The sequence below is a fragment of the Antennarius striatus genome, chromosome 11 (assembly GCF_040054535.1).
Source record: "Antennarius striatus isolate MH-2024 chromosome 11, ASM4005453v1, whole genome shotgun sequence".
Lineage (NCBI taxonomy): Eukaryota > Metazoa > Chordata > Actinopteri > Lophiiformes > Antennariidae > Antennarius > Antennarius striatus.
In genome coordinates, this window is record NC_090786.1 from 12895001 (window position 1) to 12912092 (window position 17092).

General features: G+C 40.5%; 1 protein-coding gene across 3 annotated transcripts in view; it reads right to left on the reverse strand.

Moving 5' to 3' along the window:
• LOC137603836 (A-type potassium channel modulatory protein KCNIP2) overlaps positions 1–17092 on the reverse strand; it is an 83463-nt gene that overhangs the window by 30734 nt on the left and 35637 nt on the right. Inside the window, exon 1 of one of the 3 annotated variants that reach the window (XM_068327641.1) lies at positions 13294–13419. The exons of the other annotated variants lie outside the window; for them this stretch is intronic. Within the exon in view, the coding sequence (XP_068183742.1) occupies positions 13294–13381 (88 nt within the window). The 5' untranslated portion in view covers positions 13382–13419. Of the gene's footprint in view, positions 1–13293; positions 13420–17092 lie in introns of those variants that run through there. 3 annotated transcript variants of the gene reach the window in all.

Below are 17092 nucleotides of genomic sequence, written 5' to 3' on the forward strand. Positions count from 1 at the left end.
CTTTGAGACAGACAAGCTGACAAAACAGCAGGAAGGCAGCAGACTGCAGTGATGACGATGAGGATGACGACAAGTTGGTGGAACTAGTGCGATTAGTACACCAGATTTTGTTGCTCAAAATCTGACCATACATGGTTGCTTAATACAGTACAGTCGTCCTGTCCCTTTTGCCGAAAAGCACCCCCAAAAGCATGATGTTTCCTCCCCCATGCTTCACAGTAAGGATGATGTTCTTGGGATTGTGCTCATCTTTCTTTTTCCTCCACACACGACGAGTGGAGTTTACACCAAAAAGTTCCATTTTGGTCTCATCTGACCACATGACTTCCTCCCATGACCCCTCTGGATCATTCAGATGGTCCCTGGCTAACTTTATAAGGGCCCTCACATGTGCTGACTTCAACAGGGGAACCTTCTGCACAATGCATGTTTTAAACCATTCCGCCGTAGTGTTGTACCGACAATAGCCTTTGAAACTGTGGTTCCAGCTCTCTTCAGTCGTTGACCAGCTCCTGCCGTGTAGTTCTGGGCTGATTCCTCACTTTTCTGTGATGCCCCACGAGGAAAGATCTTACATGGAGCCCGAGTCCGAGGTAGATTACCAGTCATGTTTAACCTTTTCCGTTTTCTAACAATTGCAGCAACAGTTGATTCATTCTCACCAAACCACTTCTCAATTGCCCCATAGCCTTCTCAATTTTTTTTAAGCTTTACTATTTTTTCTCTGGTGTCTTTAGAAAGCTCTCTGGTCTTCCCCATGGTAGCAGCTGGATTGTGACTGACTGTAGGCGCACAGGTAACATTAATTAGCTCAAAGGGGTGGTGGGTGGGTGGTTAGTTGTGGGGAGAAAGTGGCCTTTTTTAAGTTGGACTGAGCTCTTTGAGAGTCATAATTATTGCTGATTCTCATCAGCAATAATTATGACTCTCAAATACTTATGAACCCCAGTAACATAAAAATATATCATTAAAAAATCATACGATGTGATTTCTGGATTTTCTGTTAGATTATGTCCCTAACAGTGGAAATGCATCTATGATGAACATTTCAGACCTTTTTTCTAAGTGGATGAACTTGCAAAATCACAGGGGGTATAAATACTTACGCTCCTCAGTGTATGTGCTCTGCGCATGTAGCCTTTCAAGGACATCACAGCATCAATAACAAATGAGTCCAGAACCCGGGAGCATGATAGATCACCTCGTGGTGTTTATTCTGTTTATTTAAATATAATTTAAATATGTGTGACTTTCACCAAGGACACTATGGAGGATAATTAAATAACTGACACGCACAGGGGATGTAGAGGATGAGTGACACTAGCTACTCACACAAACAAATTATTGCTATTATACCGTAAGCTGTACAACTGCAAAATTCTGCTGCATCAACATTTGCCAAAGATTTTTCAAACATTTTGTTGTATATATCCACATCTTTTTAAAAGTAAAACCGTTACATGGGAACATTCTGAATAAATATATTGTGTTACTTTCATGTGGATTCAAATTGCATCTATTATGAGAGTGACACCCCATCATTGTCAACCAGTCATCATGTTTTATTTTCAACATGTTCCCATCTGTACTTTTGTAATTTGTGCTGTTGTAATGGATTACCTCAATTTCCTTATTACAATCTAGTTTTCATAATTTTATCATCATTTCAAGTTCTTAGGTTCATCAGTCTCAGCAGAGTCATCGGCCACCACCACCAGTGTCTGGATTCCAAATCCGGGATATGCAGTATATTTTATATCAGAAACAGTCACAATATCCTGAAGCAGTCTAATTGCCAATGTCTCATTGACAGATTAATTGCCACATATCATCTGCTACAATAAATAATTATCTTGACTCGATTCACTTGTCTGTTCTGATTGAAATAAGGTTTAAATGTCTATTCCCTGCAGCAATATTGACAGTGTTTGAGCATCTGTCTCTGTTTACAGTGATGTAGATGGTACAGTGATTAAATGCCTCCTAATCTTCTCTGCTGCGTATGTTCCCTAAAACTACAAGACATATCATGCACAGCTGAGAAAGACAAACAGCAAGACATGTGTCTACACACACAAATGCGTTTCTGCAGCAAAAACGGTGACAGACATCAAGTTGATGCAGACTGAAAAGCTGACACATGAATGCCACTCGAAAAACTGACAAGCCAATGACAGATTCATAGTACAAAAAAAAAAAAGTAAAGGAGAAGACAGATGTTCAGCTTAGCTGTCAGCCAAGTGCAGCTGTGATGAAATACCTCAGCAGGAAAATATATATTTATTTATCAGCTTAGTTATTGTTTTAGAATTTGTTATGTACCTCGTTTATTCAAGAACACACAAAGTTGCTTGTTGTAATGAACTGTAGTTTTATGACTCGTGAGGTATATCCACTAATTTTAAGGTTGATTGTTGGATCCTCAGCTGCAGCGCTGAACCCCAAATTTCTCCCAATCGTTGTCCTATTGGGCCATCCATGTGGAAATGAATGTGCATAAAAACACATTGTGGTACCTTGAAGTGGGTGTTCTGTATATCTAAGAAAAGGTTGCCACTTAACGCAGTGATGTCTGCCAATAGTATGCAAATACGTCAGGATGGACGATTGTGACAAGCGATGTGTTTAGAGCACTCAATAGTAGGAAAAGCACCAAATCAATCCACGTTGACTCACCATCATGATAAAGACAACTGAACTGACTGAATAAACATTTGCGATTTTATCTGAATCATGTGAATTTGTGCAGAAATTAGATTTACAAATGCCTGAAACACTGTCCATGAAAGTAACTGCGTCCTGGCATGACCTGACATTTATTGTTGGTGATTACTGTTGTTATAAGTCTTGAGGAAAAAAGTAGAATTAGCATTGTAAATGAAGAAATAAAAGAACAGCTGCACGATTATGCAGGTGTATTTGAAAAGGTTTGTGTATTAAAAACAGAAAATAAATCCCTGGACACTAATATTCTTATCAGCATCTGTACTTTAATTCCCTCAGTTCCCCCAGGATTGGTTTTCTTTCTATGTAACTCAGATGCGTGCTACACACACACACACACACACACACACACACACACACACACACACACACACACACACACACACACACACACACACACACACACACACACACACACACACACACACACACACACACACACACACACACACACACACACACACACACACACACACACACTCATCAAGAATCCTTAACTGCCAGCCTAACACCATACTTCCCCTTCATTTCCTCTCTCTCTCCCTCTGCTCTCAGTAGCTACAAAATCTGTTAGGTTGACCAGAGGTCAGTGGAACAGTCTCTCAAGGTTGTCTCTGTCCACTATTTGGCATCTTCATGCCTGGATGGCTGAGTGGAACAGACAAGTCCGTCCCAGTCTGGGACCGTCACACTTTTAGTGGCTCTGACCAACACTTTCCCAAATGGATTTCGTGATGTGCTTTTTTTTGTTCTGATTCACTGCTGTCTATCACAAAGAGTGTAACATGGATAGAAAGACCAAAAAAAAGTTTCAGCTGGACATTAGTGCTTCATAAATAAAATAAAATAGTAATATAAAAAAATACAAATAAAAATGTGTGTTTCCAGCTTGTAGAGGAGATTTTCTGGCCAGAGTTGACCTTTTTTCTAGCTTCTCAACCATATGAGTTTTGTTGATCAATAGTGTAGCAATGTCTGTCAGTAGTTCCCTCCATTAAAATGTTTGCAGTTATCAAACAGATACCCTTGAAACCTCCTTTCTCTGACTTTGCTTGTGAACTTAAAGACTGCACAATGCACCTACCTACCAACCGATTCTACAAGTATCTACCAATCTGATCATAAGCCTGAACTGAGTTTGTGTACCTGCTTCATCTGGATAGAGATATTTCCAATATTGCCTTGCACTCTAGTTATTTAGTTTACTTCAGTTATTATAAGGTAGCAATTTCTCAAAAAAGAAGAGAGGGATATGATTTTATTTTTTAATCATGAAAAAATAAGATTAATGATATAGATCCTATGAGCATAAATTCTGAACCGTTCCACATTCACATTAAAGAATAACTTAAAAACACATCAAACATTTAATTTTCTGTGCCGGCCAGGATGTGGAAGATTTACTAATTAGGCTTCATGACCATGGATAAGGACCGATCATGCCAACACGGCAAGAGGATTTACCGTAATGCAAATGGTGTCTAAAAATTAACATTAACACCCCATAGACTTAGATTTCACGTCATCTCAGAATAATGAACAGTTCGCTCTGATATCAGAGTTCATGTGGTCTTTTCGATGTTCCTGCTGGCACGTCATCTGCAGCGTTTTGTCCTTCTTTTATCCATATCTATGTTATCATTATTCTACATTTCTTGACAAATTTTTTTGTTAAAATCATTATACAAGCCTATTACTGAAGTATCTCTCCAAAAGTGTTTTTTAATCACGATATTCATTCGTGACCTCCATTAGAATTGCGGCCTCGTTGCTGTCTCAGAACACATGGGAATTCATCTGAGCAGAAACACAAAGTGAAAATGCTTCTGTGTAATGACACAACATAAAAAACCTTGCCCTTCCTTAGTCACATAATTATGATTGTATACCTTATAGACTAAATTAAATAATGGTTGCAGAATGAATTCTGTGATCATCTCTTTTTAAGGTGTTTTCCTCCATGCACTTGCACATACAGCAGTACCTCGTAGTAACTTTGCTTCGTAAGTAAGAAGTCAGGTGTGCAGACTGCACATCCACACAAGAGTGGATGGCCCTGGGGAATTTAATAGCTATAGTTATCCAGATTTATTCACTGCTCTGATAGCTATAGTTAGCAGTAAATTTATCCAACTGCCAAAAGAACTTGTCAACCAAGGATGTAAAATACCCTTCCAGTTAGACTTACACAGCCTTTAATGAATCAAGGGCTAGCTGCAAAGAACTGATTAGAACATCTATTATTTATCAAAATATTAACAAAAATTTCCCCTAAAACTAGAAAGAAATGAGGAAGTCATTAATGTATAAATTAAAAGTTCTGAATTGGAAATCAGGGCTATAACTCTGCGTTTAAAGCACATGTGTGTGTCATGGGGAGGCTTTTCCCCACATGTATGTACTGTGTGTGTGTGGGTCTGCTTGTATTAATATTTGCATGTGATGTCAGTGTTGGTCTTGGAGATAGGACTGAGCATGCATCTGTGTATACAAAGACATGTAGGCACAAGATGTGCAATTGGAGTTACCCCAATTATCCATTCTCTACAACTGCTTATCTTTTGCATGGCTGCTGGGGGGCTGGAGCCAATCCAAGCTGATGCTGGGTGACAGGTGGACTACACCCTGGACAGGTCACCAGTTAATGATGGGGTCGCAGTGTGACCATTCTTCATCCATACTCATTTTAAATATATATATATATATATATATGAGCATAATATATATATATATATATATATATATATATATATATATATATATATATATATATATATATATATATATATATATATATATATATATATATATATATATATATATGAAAGAACAGCTGGAACAGATGTGGAAGGTCAAGGTTAATGTGGTCCCCGTGGTAGTAGAAGCACTTGGGGCAGTGACCCCCAAACTGGAAGAGTGGCTCCAGCAGATTCCTGGAACGACATCTGAAGCCTCAGTCCAGAAGAGTGCAGTCCTAGGAACAGCTAAGATACTGCGCAGAACCCTCAGACTCCCAGGCCTCTGGTAGAGGACCCGAGCTTGAGGATGACACACAGATACCACCCCACAAGGGTGAGAGGGACTTTTTTTTTTTCTGATCACAGCAATGCAACCTAACTGTTCTGAATTAATGACTGCATGATGAGTGAAAAGTTGAAAAAAATGGCACCCATGAGTGAAGCTGGGTTTCAGGGGAGGATCATGTGGCATAAAGACAGACATTCAGTTCACTGATGCTTATTTACTGTTCTGTGCTGCGTCCAATGTTCTTGTATTTGTTGGCCACACACGTCAGGAAACAAAATGAGTACAAAGCTCTTCACAAAATGAAGTATTCAGATTTATTACAACCCCTCAAGGAAAAATAGTCACACAGAAAGACTGACATAGATAATAATGCATGAATACATATAGTTAGGGAAATGAAGTGGTGAAAATATTTATCAGCATTTGTCAGCTCAATTGTTATGATGCACATTGGTTTCTCTAAAGTAAGTGAGTCTCTCCTAAATAAACCAGACAGACAGCGAAATCTATTGTACGAATGAACCATATCAAACCCCAATTGTACATCCGTACATTTGAGGGCAACCAAGGACTTATTCTGCGTGATTTTTTTCAGCTCCTTCCCAAGAAAGCGGTTCCACTGGGAGAAAGACAATGAGAACTACGAACACATTTTACTTTACTTCCTCTTCTTCTTGTCTGAACATCGCATCTAATCTCTCTTTCTTCCTCTCTCCACCAGTCACGCCTAGTTCTGCCCCTTCCACCCCCGACACTCAGTCTGCTACTAATAGGGGTTTATTTTTAGCTTGTGCAAGGTGTGAGTATATACACATGATGGATGAAGGTGATGTTTCACAGCTCCCTTGTAGGGAGAAAAAGGTGAGGAGTGAATGGGTGGAGGTGAAAAGAACAGAGGTGTAAGAGAGTGGTGAGTTGGGGGGCCTTAAGAAGCAGGCTTGTTGGGACATAATATTTCTGTACAGGATGTTTGTAGCAGAAGAGTGCTGGCTGATGGGGAGAAAAAGCTTAAATTAAACTGCACTGGAAAAGAAAACTGCCCTCCAAACAGCTGAAGACCAACAGGCCATGCTGCACCAGATAATAGAACTTCTGCAGAAAGATGAGGGTTGACAGGAACAACCTGACGTGTCATACCATCCAATTAGAATGTAGCATGTTCCGTTTTTATCCGAGTGCCAAATTCAATCAGCTTCTACTGTAGCATCTTGTCTTTGTCGCAAAACCTCTTAAGAAGACTTTGGCAGTTGTTCAGAGGTGAAACACCAGGTTTGAATCATAGAATCAGATATAAGAAGTTGGAATAAAGCACAGCAGTGTGGTAGTACAGCACCTGATGGGTAGAGTAAGCTGCAGCGCCGACTCATTGGGCTTGGGACGAAGTGAAATGTGAACAGCATGAAGCAGATTAGAGGAAAGACGCCAGAAAAAGCAAAGGATAACAAAGCAAGCAACAGATACACAGAGGGATTATTCAGCATACAAGGAACGAACAAATGACTGCAAACCAACTGTCGCTTTTCCTTTAATAACTTGATCTGGAATGCCAGTGCATGCGCCTGAAGATGGAATGAGATGGAAATTTTTAAATATAGATGTTCAAATAGGAACTTTTTGCACAGACTTTGACCTTGGACTTCCGCGGAAATGTATTTTTAGCTGTCTTTCTTAAATCTCCTCTGCGAACCAACAAATCACGAGGTGTCAACAACAAAGACTGAAAAAGTGCCAAAGAATTAGCACAAGCAAAATCATCCAAATGAAAATTTTCACATGTCTGGCAACCAGATGATTATTCTTAGAATAGCAGTTAGCGCACAGATGTGATAGGATGTGGCATTTTTCTCTCTTTATCCTCACTGTAAGATCTTTTTCCTTGTCAGCCGATTTTCAAATGATAATAACAGCTAGAAGCATAATAGTTGTCACTACTTATCAATGCAGCCAAATCTCAAATGAAGTAGAACAAAAAGTTGTTAATGAATTTGAGAGTAGAAAATGTCTTTGCTCCTAACCCTGCAAACACGAGGTTCCGGATCACTTTCCTGTTGGGTTTTCATTTTTCCTATTGTGCGAGACAACAGTGTTGTGTCCACTTCAGCCCTCAGCAAATCACAAAAGCGGGTAACTTGGACCTGGACTCAGTTTTCCTGACAGTAATGAAAGGTTCCCTTCCCACAATGACTGCCATTACCGCACGCAAATATACCAACATAAAGTAATCCCTTGAGCACTAGAGAGAACCTGTCTCTACAGGGAGCCCACGTTTTACCCATTAAGTACAAGATACCTGTGTAATACTGTTTTTTCATCAAAAGAGGAATTTAATGATGGTCATGTAAGGACATTTTTTAGAGACAAGAGGGATGAAACAGAGCTGACTATAATAAACTCTACAGGTGCTCAAAAGCGAGGCAATAGAAGGAAGGATCGAGATTAACTTCACCTCAGTTTAATCAGAGGGGGACCAACTGTGCTGCAGATATAATTTCAAAGCTTGAAGTGTTAGAGCACAGTAAGGAACCTGGTCTCCATAGTAAATAACAGTATTTGAAAGATTTCATCATAAAATGCAATATCATATAAATGTAGAAGTATTTCAGACACACAAACACAGAAAGCTCCACATCTAAAGACACTGAGGCGCAGAACAAGCACATTTTATTTGTAGATGAAAGGTTGATAACAGAATCTCTTTGGTCATTGCCAAGATTGTTGTGCTAAGAGAATCAGCTTCAAAGTCCTAGAACAGAATCCACATCATGTATAAATCAGTCAGTCAGATCAACATGTTTCATGTAAATACTCCATCGCTGATGTGGAACTGTACATGTTGATCGATGTAAGAGGATAAGAATCAGAGATAATCAAAAAGGTTCTAATGCTGCCTGTCTGTCTATCCATCTGTCCGTCCGTCCGTCTGTCGGTCAATCCATTAATCCATCCATTTATCCATCCATCCATCCATCCATCCATCCATCCATCCATCCATCCATTCATACATCCATCCATCTATCCATCTATCTATCATCTGATTATATCATTGTTCTATATTAAGACCAGCCTGTCCTGCTGCTCATTACACAGTTACCACAGAAATGAATCAAACATAAAATATTGATAGTAGACATCTATTACAAGATAAAGCCATTTATGAGGTAGTTTGTTCTGCAAAGAATCTGGAGTCGTTGTTAGGGTATAAAGTGTTGTTGGTAATTTTATCAGAAAATAAAACAGGTTATCACTATCAGTCACTATTTGTTATTGAACAAAATCATGGGAATGCTTTTATCAGTCAACGCTGTAGAGCTGTAAACATATTTAAACTGTACAAATGAGTTGGTGAGTGGACTGGTGACACTTTGAGGCAATACCCTGAAAAGCTAAAATACTGTAGATTAGGCACCAGAAAAGGGCGAGGTTTTTTTTTTTTTTAAGAAATAGAATGGCTAAACTCAAAGCACAGATTAAACTACTAAACTACTAATAATAGTAGTAATACTAAAACCCCTTGCAAAAGCTAAAGAAAAGATTTTATTTGCAAGAAAACCACAGCTGGAGTAGTACAACTGGGATCATGACATTGTTCACCATTCTGTGATATTGCACCCACACCGTCTCCATGTAGCTGGAGGAACAACAACCACGTGTGTGCACACCCGGGTTGACCCTGCAGAGCAACCCATAATCATCGACACATCCACCGGTTACATGACAAACGATTTCACCCAACTGTTGCTTCAGCGCCAGAGACCAGTGACTGGCCTCATATGTGCTGACGCAATAAGAAGCCACTCTGACGTATGAGCCTCACAATGTTGATGCACTGGTGAGGTGCCATCTTCAGGATAGTTTGTGTACCCGGTATCGGAAAAAGAATCACGTCACATTCTGGAATGACCAGGTAAAAGCTTTAACTTCTAGTCCAATGAGAATCTGTCTGGTTGAAGCAAGTGAAAGAAAACCGTTCAGCCACATCAAATACAGATTGTGTCGAATGTTGAAAACCTTGGTGCATCACAATTCAACATACTAAAAAATCAGTGGATTAACACTGGTGCATTTTAAATCTTGTGACTATACATCTTCATCATCAATTTATCCTCAGTTCACAGAAGTAGTAGAATATTGATCTCCAATGACAGCTGCTTTTGTCTCTATTGTGTATTGTATACAAATCTATACTGACACACAATACAGATACAGTGACATTGATGGGGAAAGGAGGTAAAGCAGGAGCAGGTGCTGACAGAAGAAGGCCTGTGCTGTCAGCTTGGACTGTTTATGCTAGATAAGAGCATGGCTAAAGCACAGATCAATGGAGCTGACAGAGCCTCTACACAACCAGAGCCTAAGATAGTGTCATGGTGTCATGCAACACAACAAAGTGGATAGGGAAGATAATGTGTGTACCATCTTAGTATGTGAGCTTGAATGTGACCGACAACTTGAAAATATTGAAACATTATTCATTCTACTGAAGGCAGTTCCAGTGTTGAAGTAAATCGGCACAAGACGACACAGGGAGTAAAGAAATACACTAATTACCACACAGAATGGAAGCATAAATGGAGATCAGCAGTAATGCACAAACCCCAACAAGATGTAACACAGAACAATCCTGTGTAGAGATCAGTGGTGGGATAGGCAGAAACTGGGGTTATAGGCAGATTTCATAGAACTAATTACAAGGTTCATCAAGGCTATAAAATCTATCAAAAAAGACTTTAAAGTGGACTCATTAGCACAGGGCTTTCATATGTCTTTTTTTTTTTTTTTAGCAAGGGTTAAGTCACTGTTAGGTTGGTACACAGTGTTACGGCAGAGTAAATTCCACTTCTCCATGCCTAACTTGAATGGCACATCACTCTGGACCTTGTTACAGCCACAAATGCCACAATACCAAAATACCAACCTCTGAATGGCGTTGATGAAATCCCAGTGTAGCACAGCCTTTAGTCAGTTCAGCCAAGTGTACTGAGACAGATATCTCTCTCTCTCCCTCCCTCCCTCTCTCTCTCCCTCCCTCCCTCTCTCTCTCTCTCTCTCTCTCTCCCTCCCTCCCTCCCTCTCTCTCTCTCTCTCTCTCTCTCTCTCTCTCTCTCTCTCTCTCCCTCCCTCCCTCCCTCCCTCTCTCTCCCTCCCTCCCTCCCTCCCTCCCTCCCTCCCTCCCTCCCTCTCTCTCTCTCTCTTTCTCTGTCTCTCCCTCTTTCTCACTCATTTGAACATACAGTCACAGGAGTCAGTAGTCATGGTAACTCCATTCTGAGTAAACTTAAGGATACACACACACACACACACACACACACACACACACACACACACACACACACACACACACACACACACACACACAGACTATGTTTTTAATAAATACTTCATGGATGGGAGCGGGTGAAGGGACTTTGAGACTGTGCATCTAGTTGGACGTCAGGTTTGTTTTGCAAGCAAAATGTCAAACTTTGCAGTTTACCAGTGTTTCTATTTCCTTACTATGTTTATGTATATCTGCCTGAGAGAGAGTAAAAGTGAGTCGCCAACAATACAGTATGTCCACAACATCAATTATAATAATATTTACATTACATTTTACTAATATAAAGGTCTCACCAAGTCAAATCATCGGTCAATAACTGTATACTTAGCAAATAGCTACAGACGGATGGACAGACACACGGACAGATATATGGAGTATTCCTGTAAGTTTCCCCTAAAGAGATTATCACAAATTTCTCTGGACCAGTATGAGGCCCTGATTTAATTACAGGACCTAACAATTATGTAAAGAAAGGGCAGACTCTCCCTCCAATGCAATGAGGACCGTTTCTCTGCCGATGGGTTCAGATCAGAACCATTAGGATGTAGTTCACGAGGTTTCCTCTTTGCAAGTATCAAAACTGCTAGAATGTATGGCATAACATTGAAATTCAGTGTTTCACATGACCTGATTTATGGTGCTTTAGTCATTGGAACTGAAGTTTAAATCCACACAATTTTATAAAACAAAATGACTGAAGCTGATTGTTTATGGAGATATATAAAGATCCAGTAAGTGAATGCTTCCAGATATGAAAGACCATATACAGTACAAACTAATATATGGTCATATGCTTCACAGCAATTTGGTTGAATTTGCTTTAAAAATAAAGTTGTTGAGTTAGGTAGTACTTCTTACAGATTACCTTTATCTGTGTGACTTGACAGCTGGAACAGTGATCAACTTTTAAAATAGTCAATATATTGATTATTGTGCCTTTCGCTAACAGCTGCATGTATCACACCCATGCATGCCTCCTCACACACGTCCAGTTGCTGCTTCAGGGTGTGAACGTGAACACTAAGTCGATGTCAAAATGCCAAGAAATCACATGAAAAAAAAGTGAGGTGCATGAGAATCCCAGGTGTCAAATTAGCATTCACACACTGCTCTATTGACAAGGTCATCTACACGGTTTTTATCGACACCTTCTCGGATCAAGTGTTGGGATTTACAAGAACATCCCTTTTCCTGCCCAAGGCAGTGTGCGCTGCTGCTCAGGATCACAAAAAGGACAAAAACAGAGGAAACTTGGGATAAAGCTTAGCAGCAGGTTGTCAAAAGGCATCTATAGGGGGTGTTTCTGGTGGAGGGCAAATTTATTCAGCTAACACTAAGCTCAGTAGCACAAAGAGTAAGAGGGAAATAAAATAAATAAGGCACTCTGAGTATCAAGAAAGATTTTGATGCATCTTGTGCAACTTTACTTTCAGTGCAGATTAGCATTACAAAGTTTGTTGTACCTGCACAGGGACAGCAAGAGAGGAGGATGGGTGAGGTGAGGTCAAGCTGTGAGTTGGATGAAGGGGTGGATTAAAGTCTGTGTGTGCGCCTTCCTCCCACTGAGACATTCTCAATGGAGGAGGAACGCCACATGCTTCCACTGGGCAATCTGTCTGACTGCTACAGAGAGAGGAAAGAGCGAATAATGGAGATGTGAAGGGGGGGGGGGGGTCAAAGAGTAGATAGTGTGTTCATGCGGCTTTCTAATTTATGAATTTATGCATAACAATAATCACAGATTGCATTGTTACATATAGGAATGGGCCAAAGTGGAAAAACAAGCTCAGTACTGTACATTCATGTACTGTAAGTACGACACATGTGGCTGAATGCTGAGCAGTGATGAAAGAGAGTACTGCGTATACAAACAAGAAACACTCCATGGGCACACACGCACACACACACACACACACACACACACACACACACACACACACACACACACACACACACACACACACACACACACACACACACACTCAAATGCACTCTTTAAAAAATATGCTTGCTTTTAATCTATGCAAATGAGAGCTGCATCTGCTCTGCTCCATCATTCAGTTGAAAAACAAAGTGACACTCTGAACTGGTGGAGCAAAAAACAGAAAGCTACAACGATCACAAACTGTCACAATCCAAGCCTCTGAGCTGATCACCTCCGCTACGCGCACAATTCCACTGAAGACCCACTTCTAGGTGTGGAAGTGGAAGTTTTGGATGCCTACCTTGGGAAAGCGTTCCCATGAGGAAGTGGTAGAAATATCGAGCCACCTTGGTGAGCTGCCTCTTGCACCTTCTCCTGCAGTGGCTCATCTTGGAGCTGTTCTGGTGGAGGTGGAGGTGATGATAGTGGTGGTGGTGTTAGTCGGATAGGATGCCGAGGGAAGCAGGCTCTCAAGGTAAGAGGGGAGGAACAAAGCACTGTAAGTGAATGTGAGTGTATGTGTGAGTGTGTGTGTGTGTGTGTGTGTGTGTGTGTGTGTAAGTCTGAATGCTGCCGCCTCTCTTTTCCTCCTCACTCACCCCCTTTTCTTTCCTCCCTCTGTCTCTCAGCTCTTCTCTCCACCTGTAGGGCGCTGGCTGTCAATCAGCTGGGTTCACTCCTGCCCTCCCCCCAACGTTCTGACAAGCCTCGTTCTGACCCCTCATTGGCTGGGAGTAGAACGTGGTGGAAAATTAAGCGAACATGTGACAGTGTCCGTGTGTGTGTCAAAGAGAGAAAGGGAGCACAGTATACTATAATGATAGTATAGTTTAATGCAGGTGGTCTGAGGTGGGTTTTCTCTAGCTGATGATGAGGATGAGGATGAAGATTATGGTGGTGGTGTACTACTGGATTTGTCTGGGTACGGTGGAGTAATGTGACGGAGGGCACAAACTAAAACCATTAATTACAACACAAACACACACACATACACACACACTGTCCTTCTGTCTGACTCTCACACTCATTAATAGTATTCATAAGCTAGACAGGAAAAACACAGAGAGGAGGAGCAGGGAAGGAGCAAAATGGGAAAGTGAAGAAATATCTAGAGAGGTGGAGAATGGGCAAAAAGGGGAATGCATAATAAATTTCCCTCCCTCTTGTTTCCAGTGCGGTAAAATTTAAAGAGAAAAGACTTGACAGGAGAGGTTGCTAGACAAATACCAGCCGCTGATGACGGGATTAATCGCCAGTGGAGTGGAGGGAAGAGGAGATTTAGATTCCGTGGCATTGAGAAAGTAAGGTATTCATTCAAAGTCATTGTTTTCTTTCTGCCTCCGCACTAACGCTGCAAACCTTGTTTTTCACGTTTGATTATTTTTACTTTCCTTACTTTACCCTTTTAACTGCTGCCACGCCTCGTTTATCCCTGATCCTTCCCCCGATGCAGAATTAAAAGTGATTACCGTTACCACAGCAACACCAGACTCCATGGATTTTTCTGGAAGTCTGAGTGGCAGACACACACACACACAGGCACACACACACACACACACACACACACACACACACATACGCACACACACCCATGCACGCACACACACACACATGCATGCGCACACACTTTAGGTCAAGGAAAAAAAATCAATGCCCCGTCAGGCAGATGCTACCTCTAAATGCTCTTGTTTCCCCAGGTTCAGCGCTCTTGTTGTCGTTTAGAAGTCAGAGACTGGGGTCAGCGCTGCTGAGTATTTGATAGGAAGCGGCTCTGGACCCTTAATAGTCCAATCAAAAGCCCCGACAACCACATGAAGAACTTGTGTCACCATATAAGATCACTACTCCTAACACCAGATTTATTATCTTGGCTTCTTGGTTAAGGGATGCCTTGTGATTCTAGACAGGATCAATTCATCTGTGAATACAGAGTTTCTCACATCACCACCACCATCACTGCCTATATATCGTTGAGGTTTGTGCCATACAAAATAAAATCAGACAGCATTAAACAACATTGCTGTCGTGTGTCATGTGGTGCTGATGTCGTTATTCACTGCCTTGCTAACATGCCATTTCTTTTAGAAACAAAATCATAAAGTTTATGCACTCTTACTTTGAATAAAGATCTGCACAATGTTAATAAAAAAATGATAGATAAATGTAAAAACCACAATATCTGGTTCTATAGTAGAAGAACATCTAAATGACCCTTCTACTGATGATGACACAACAGGTACATATTCTCTTAAAATCATTAAATGGCAACAACAAATCACCTACAACATTACAGTCTTTACAGTTACAGTTAATTCCAAGTTTGTTCCCATATGTGATTGAAATAATTCTGTTGCCACATGGTGCAGAACTAAATACACTCAAGCACATTCAACTCACTGCAAACAGGTATATTTGTGTTGGTGCTGATGGTGGATTGGAGCTGACAGCTGTAAGATAAACACCCCTGGTCGTCTCCATCATCTTGACAGTTCACTATATTTCAGTCTCTGACAACAGGCTATGGAATATTACATAACCCACAGTCAGCTCCAAGAGCTGATGGCTACTGGAACGGCTTGTTACAGAAGGAAGAACATGATAACAATTTATTACTCTGGCCGGACCAATAAACCAAAGTTTGTTTTGAAATAACAAAAATGAACTGAATAATCTCTAGCAAGTTAATAGATTTGACTTAAATATAGGCAATCAGTGGACGATCAGCTCTTGAAAAGAAATATCAGTGAAGCAAAACCACATTTTTTAATTTTATTTTTTTAAGCGCACACACAAAGAACACTTTCATATATAAAGCATGCCTCCCTCAGCCTATGAATAATAGAGTTTGATTTTCATTACATCTTAACGGAGCATGCGTGCAGACACACACACACGCACGCACACAAAAAACACACAGAGAAAAGTTGAAGCGACAGATTGAGTGATCAGTGTAGCACGAGGGATTACACACTTGTGATGGTCGGAGTAAAAACACACCACATCCCTTAAAACACACACTCCCTTAAAATAAATACAGTGACTGATTACACTCAATAATACTGCATGTTACTTAATTCAATCATTCATTAATTCATTTTCATTTACCGCCGCTGTATCCGCCGTAGCGGGTCATGGGGAGCTGGAGCCCTATCCCAGCTGGCATAGGGCGTGAGGCGGGGGACACTCCGGGCACGACGCCAGTGCACCGCGGACTTAATTCAATCAGTGAAACATTTTTACACTAACAAATATTGAGTAGATATGGAAGCTCTCAAATCTGTTAAAACAAAACCTGAGTCATGAGTAAAATCTAAGTAATATTTTCTAGTACGTCTGAACGAATTGATTTGGTTCAATTACCTACGCAAATTGAGTAAATGTAACTGAATTTGGGGGGGGTCGCACCCCAAAATGAGTGGGGATGGCACCTTGCTGAAGGGTACCTCGGCAGTAGCTGGGAGGTGAGCTGACACTTCCCACCTTCAGCTCACACTTCGAGGGATGTCCTGGCAGGTGTGGGATTTGAACCACCGATGGCTGGGCGAGCTGTCTTGAAGACATCTGCTCTATCGCTACTCCACTGCCAGAGTGAGTGACCAGCGCCCCAAAATCGTAAAAAGGCAGAATGGGTTCCCTTCTGTTTATTTGATGTTTTTAAGTTGTTAGTTACATCTCCAATAAAATTTAGTTGACCTGTTTAATAATTGCACTTATTAAAACTAACTGACATTTGTTAATATATTCTCAAAAATGTTGGTGAAACATAAACTTATTATTACATATATTTAAACCATGTAATCTGTGAGTCAAATAATACTTTATTTTAAGTAGGTAAACTTAATTTACATATGTCTATTTCACACAAATATTCCTGTTGGAGTTTTACTAATTAATTTTGATGTAGTCAAATCAAATACTCATCATTACTGGCACATTTACTGGGTCCTTTAATATTTTTTTAGAGTGTAGCTTTTAGCACCTGATTACAACCAGCAATCAAAGATGCTAGATATTTACTTCACCAATGTAGAGCAAAGCAAGTCACATATACAGTATAACCTGTGAATGTAAGTAAACGTCATTTTCAGTTCAGAGAGGTC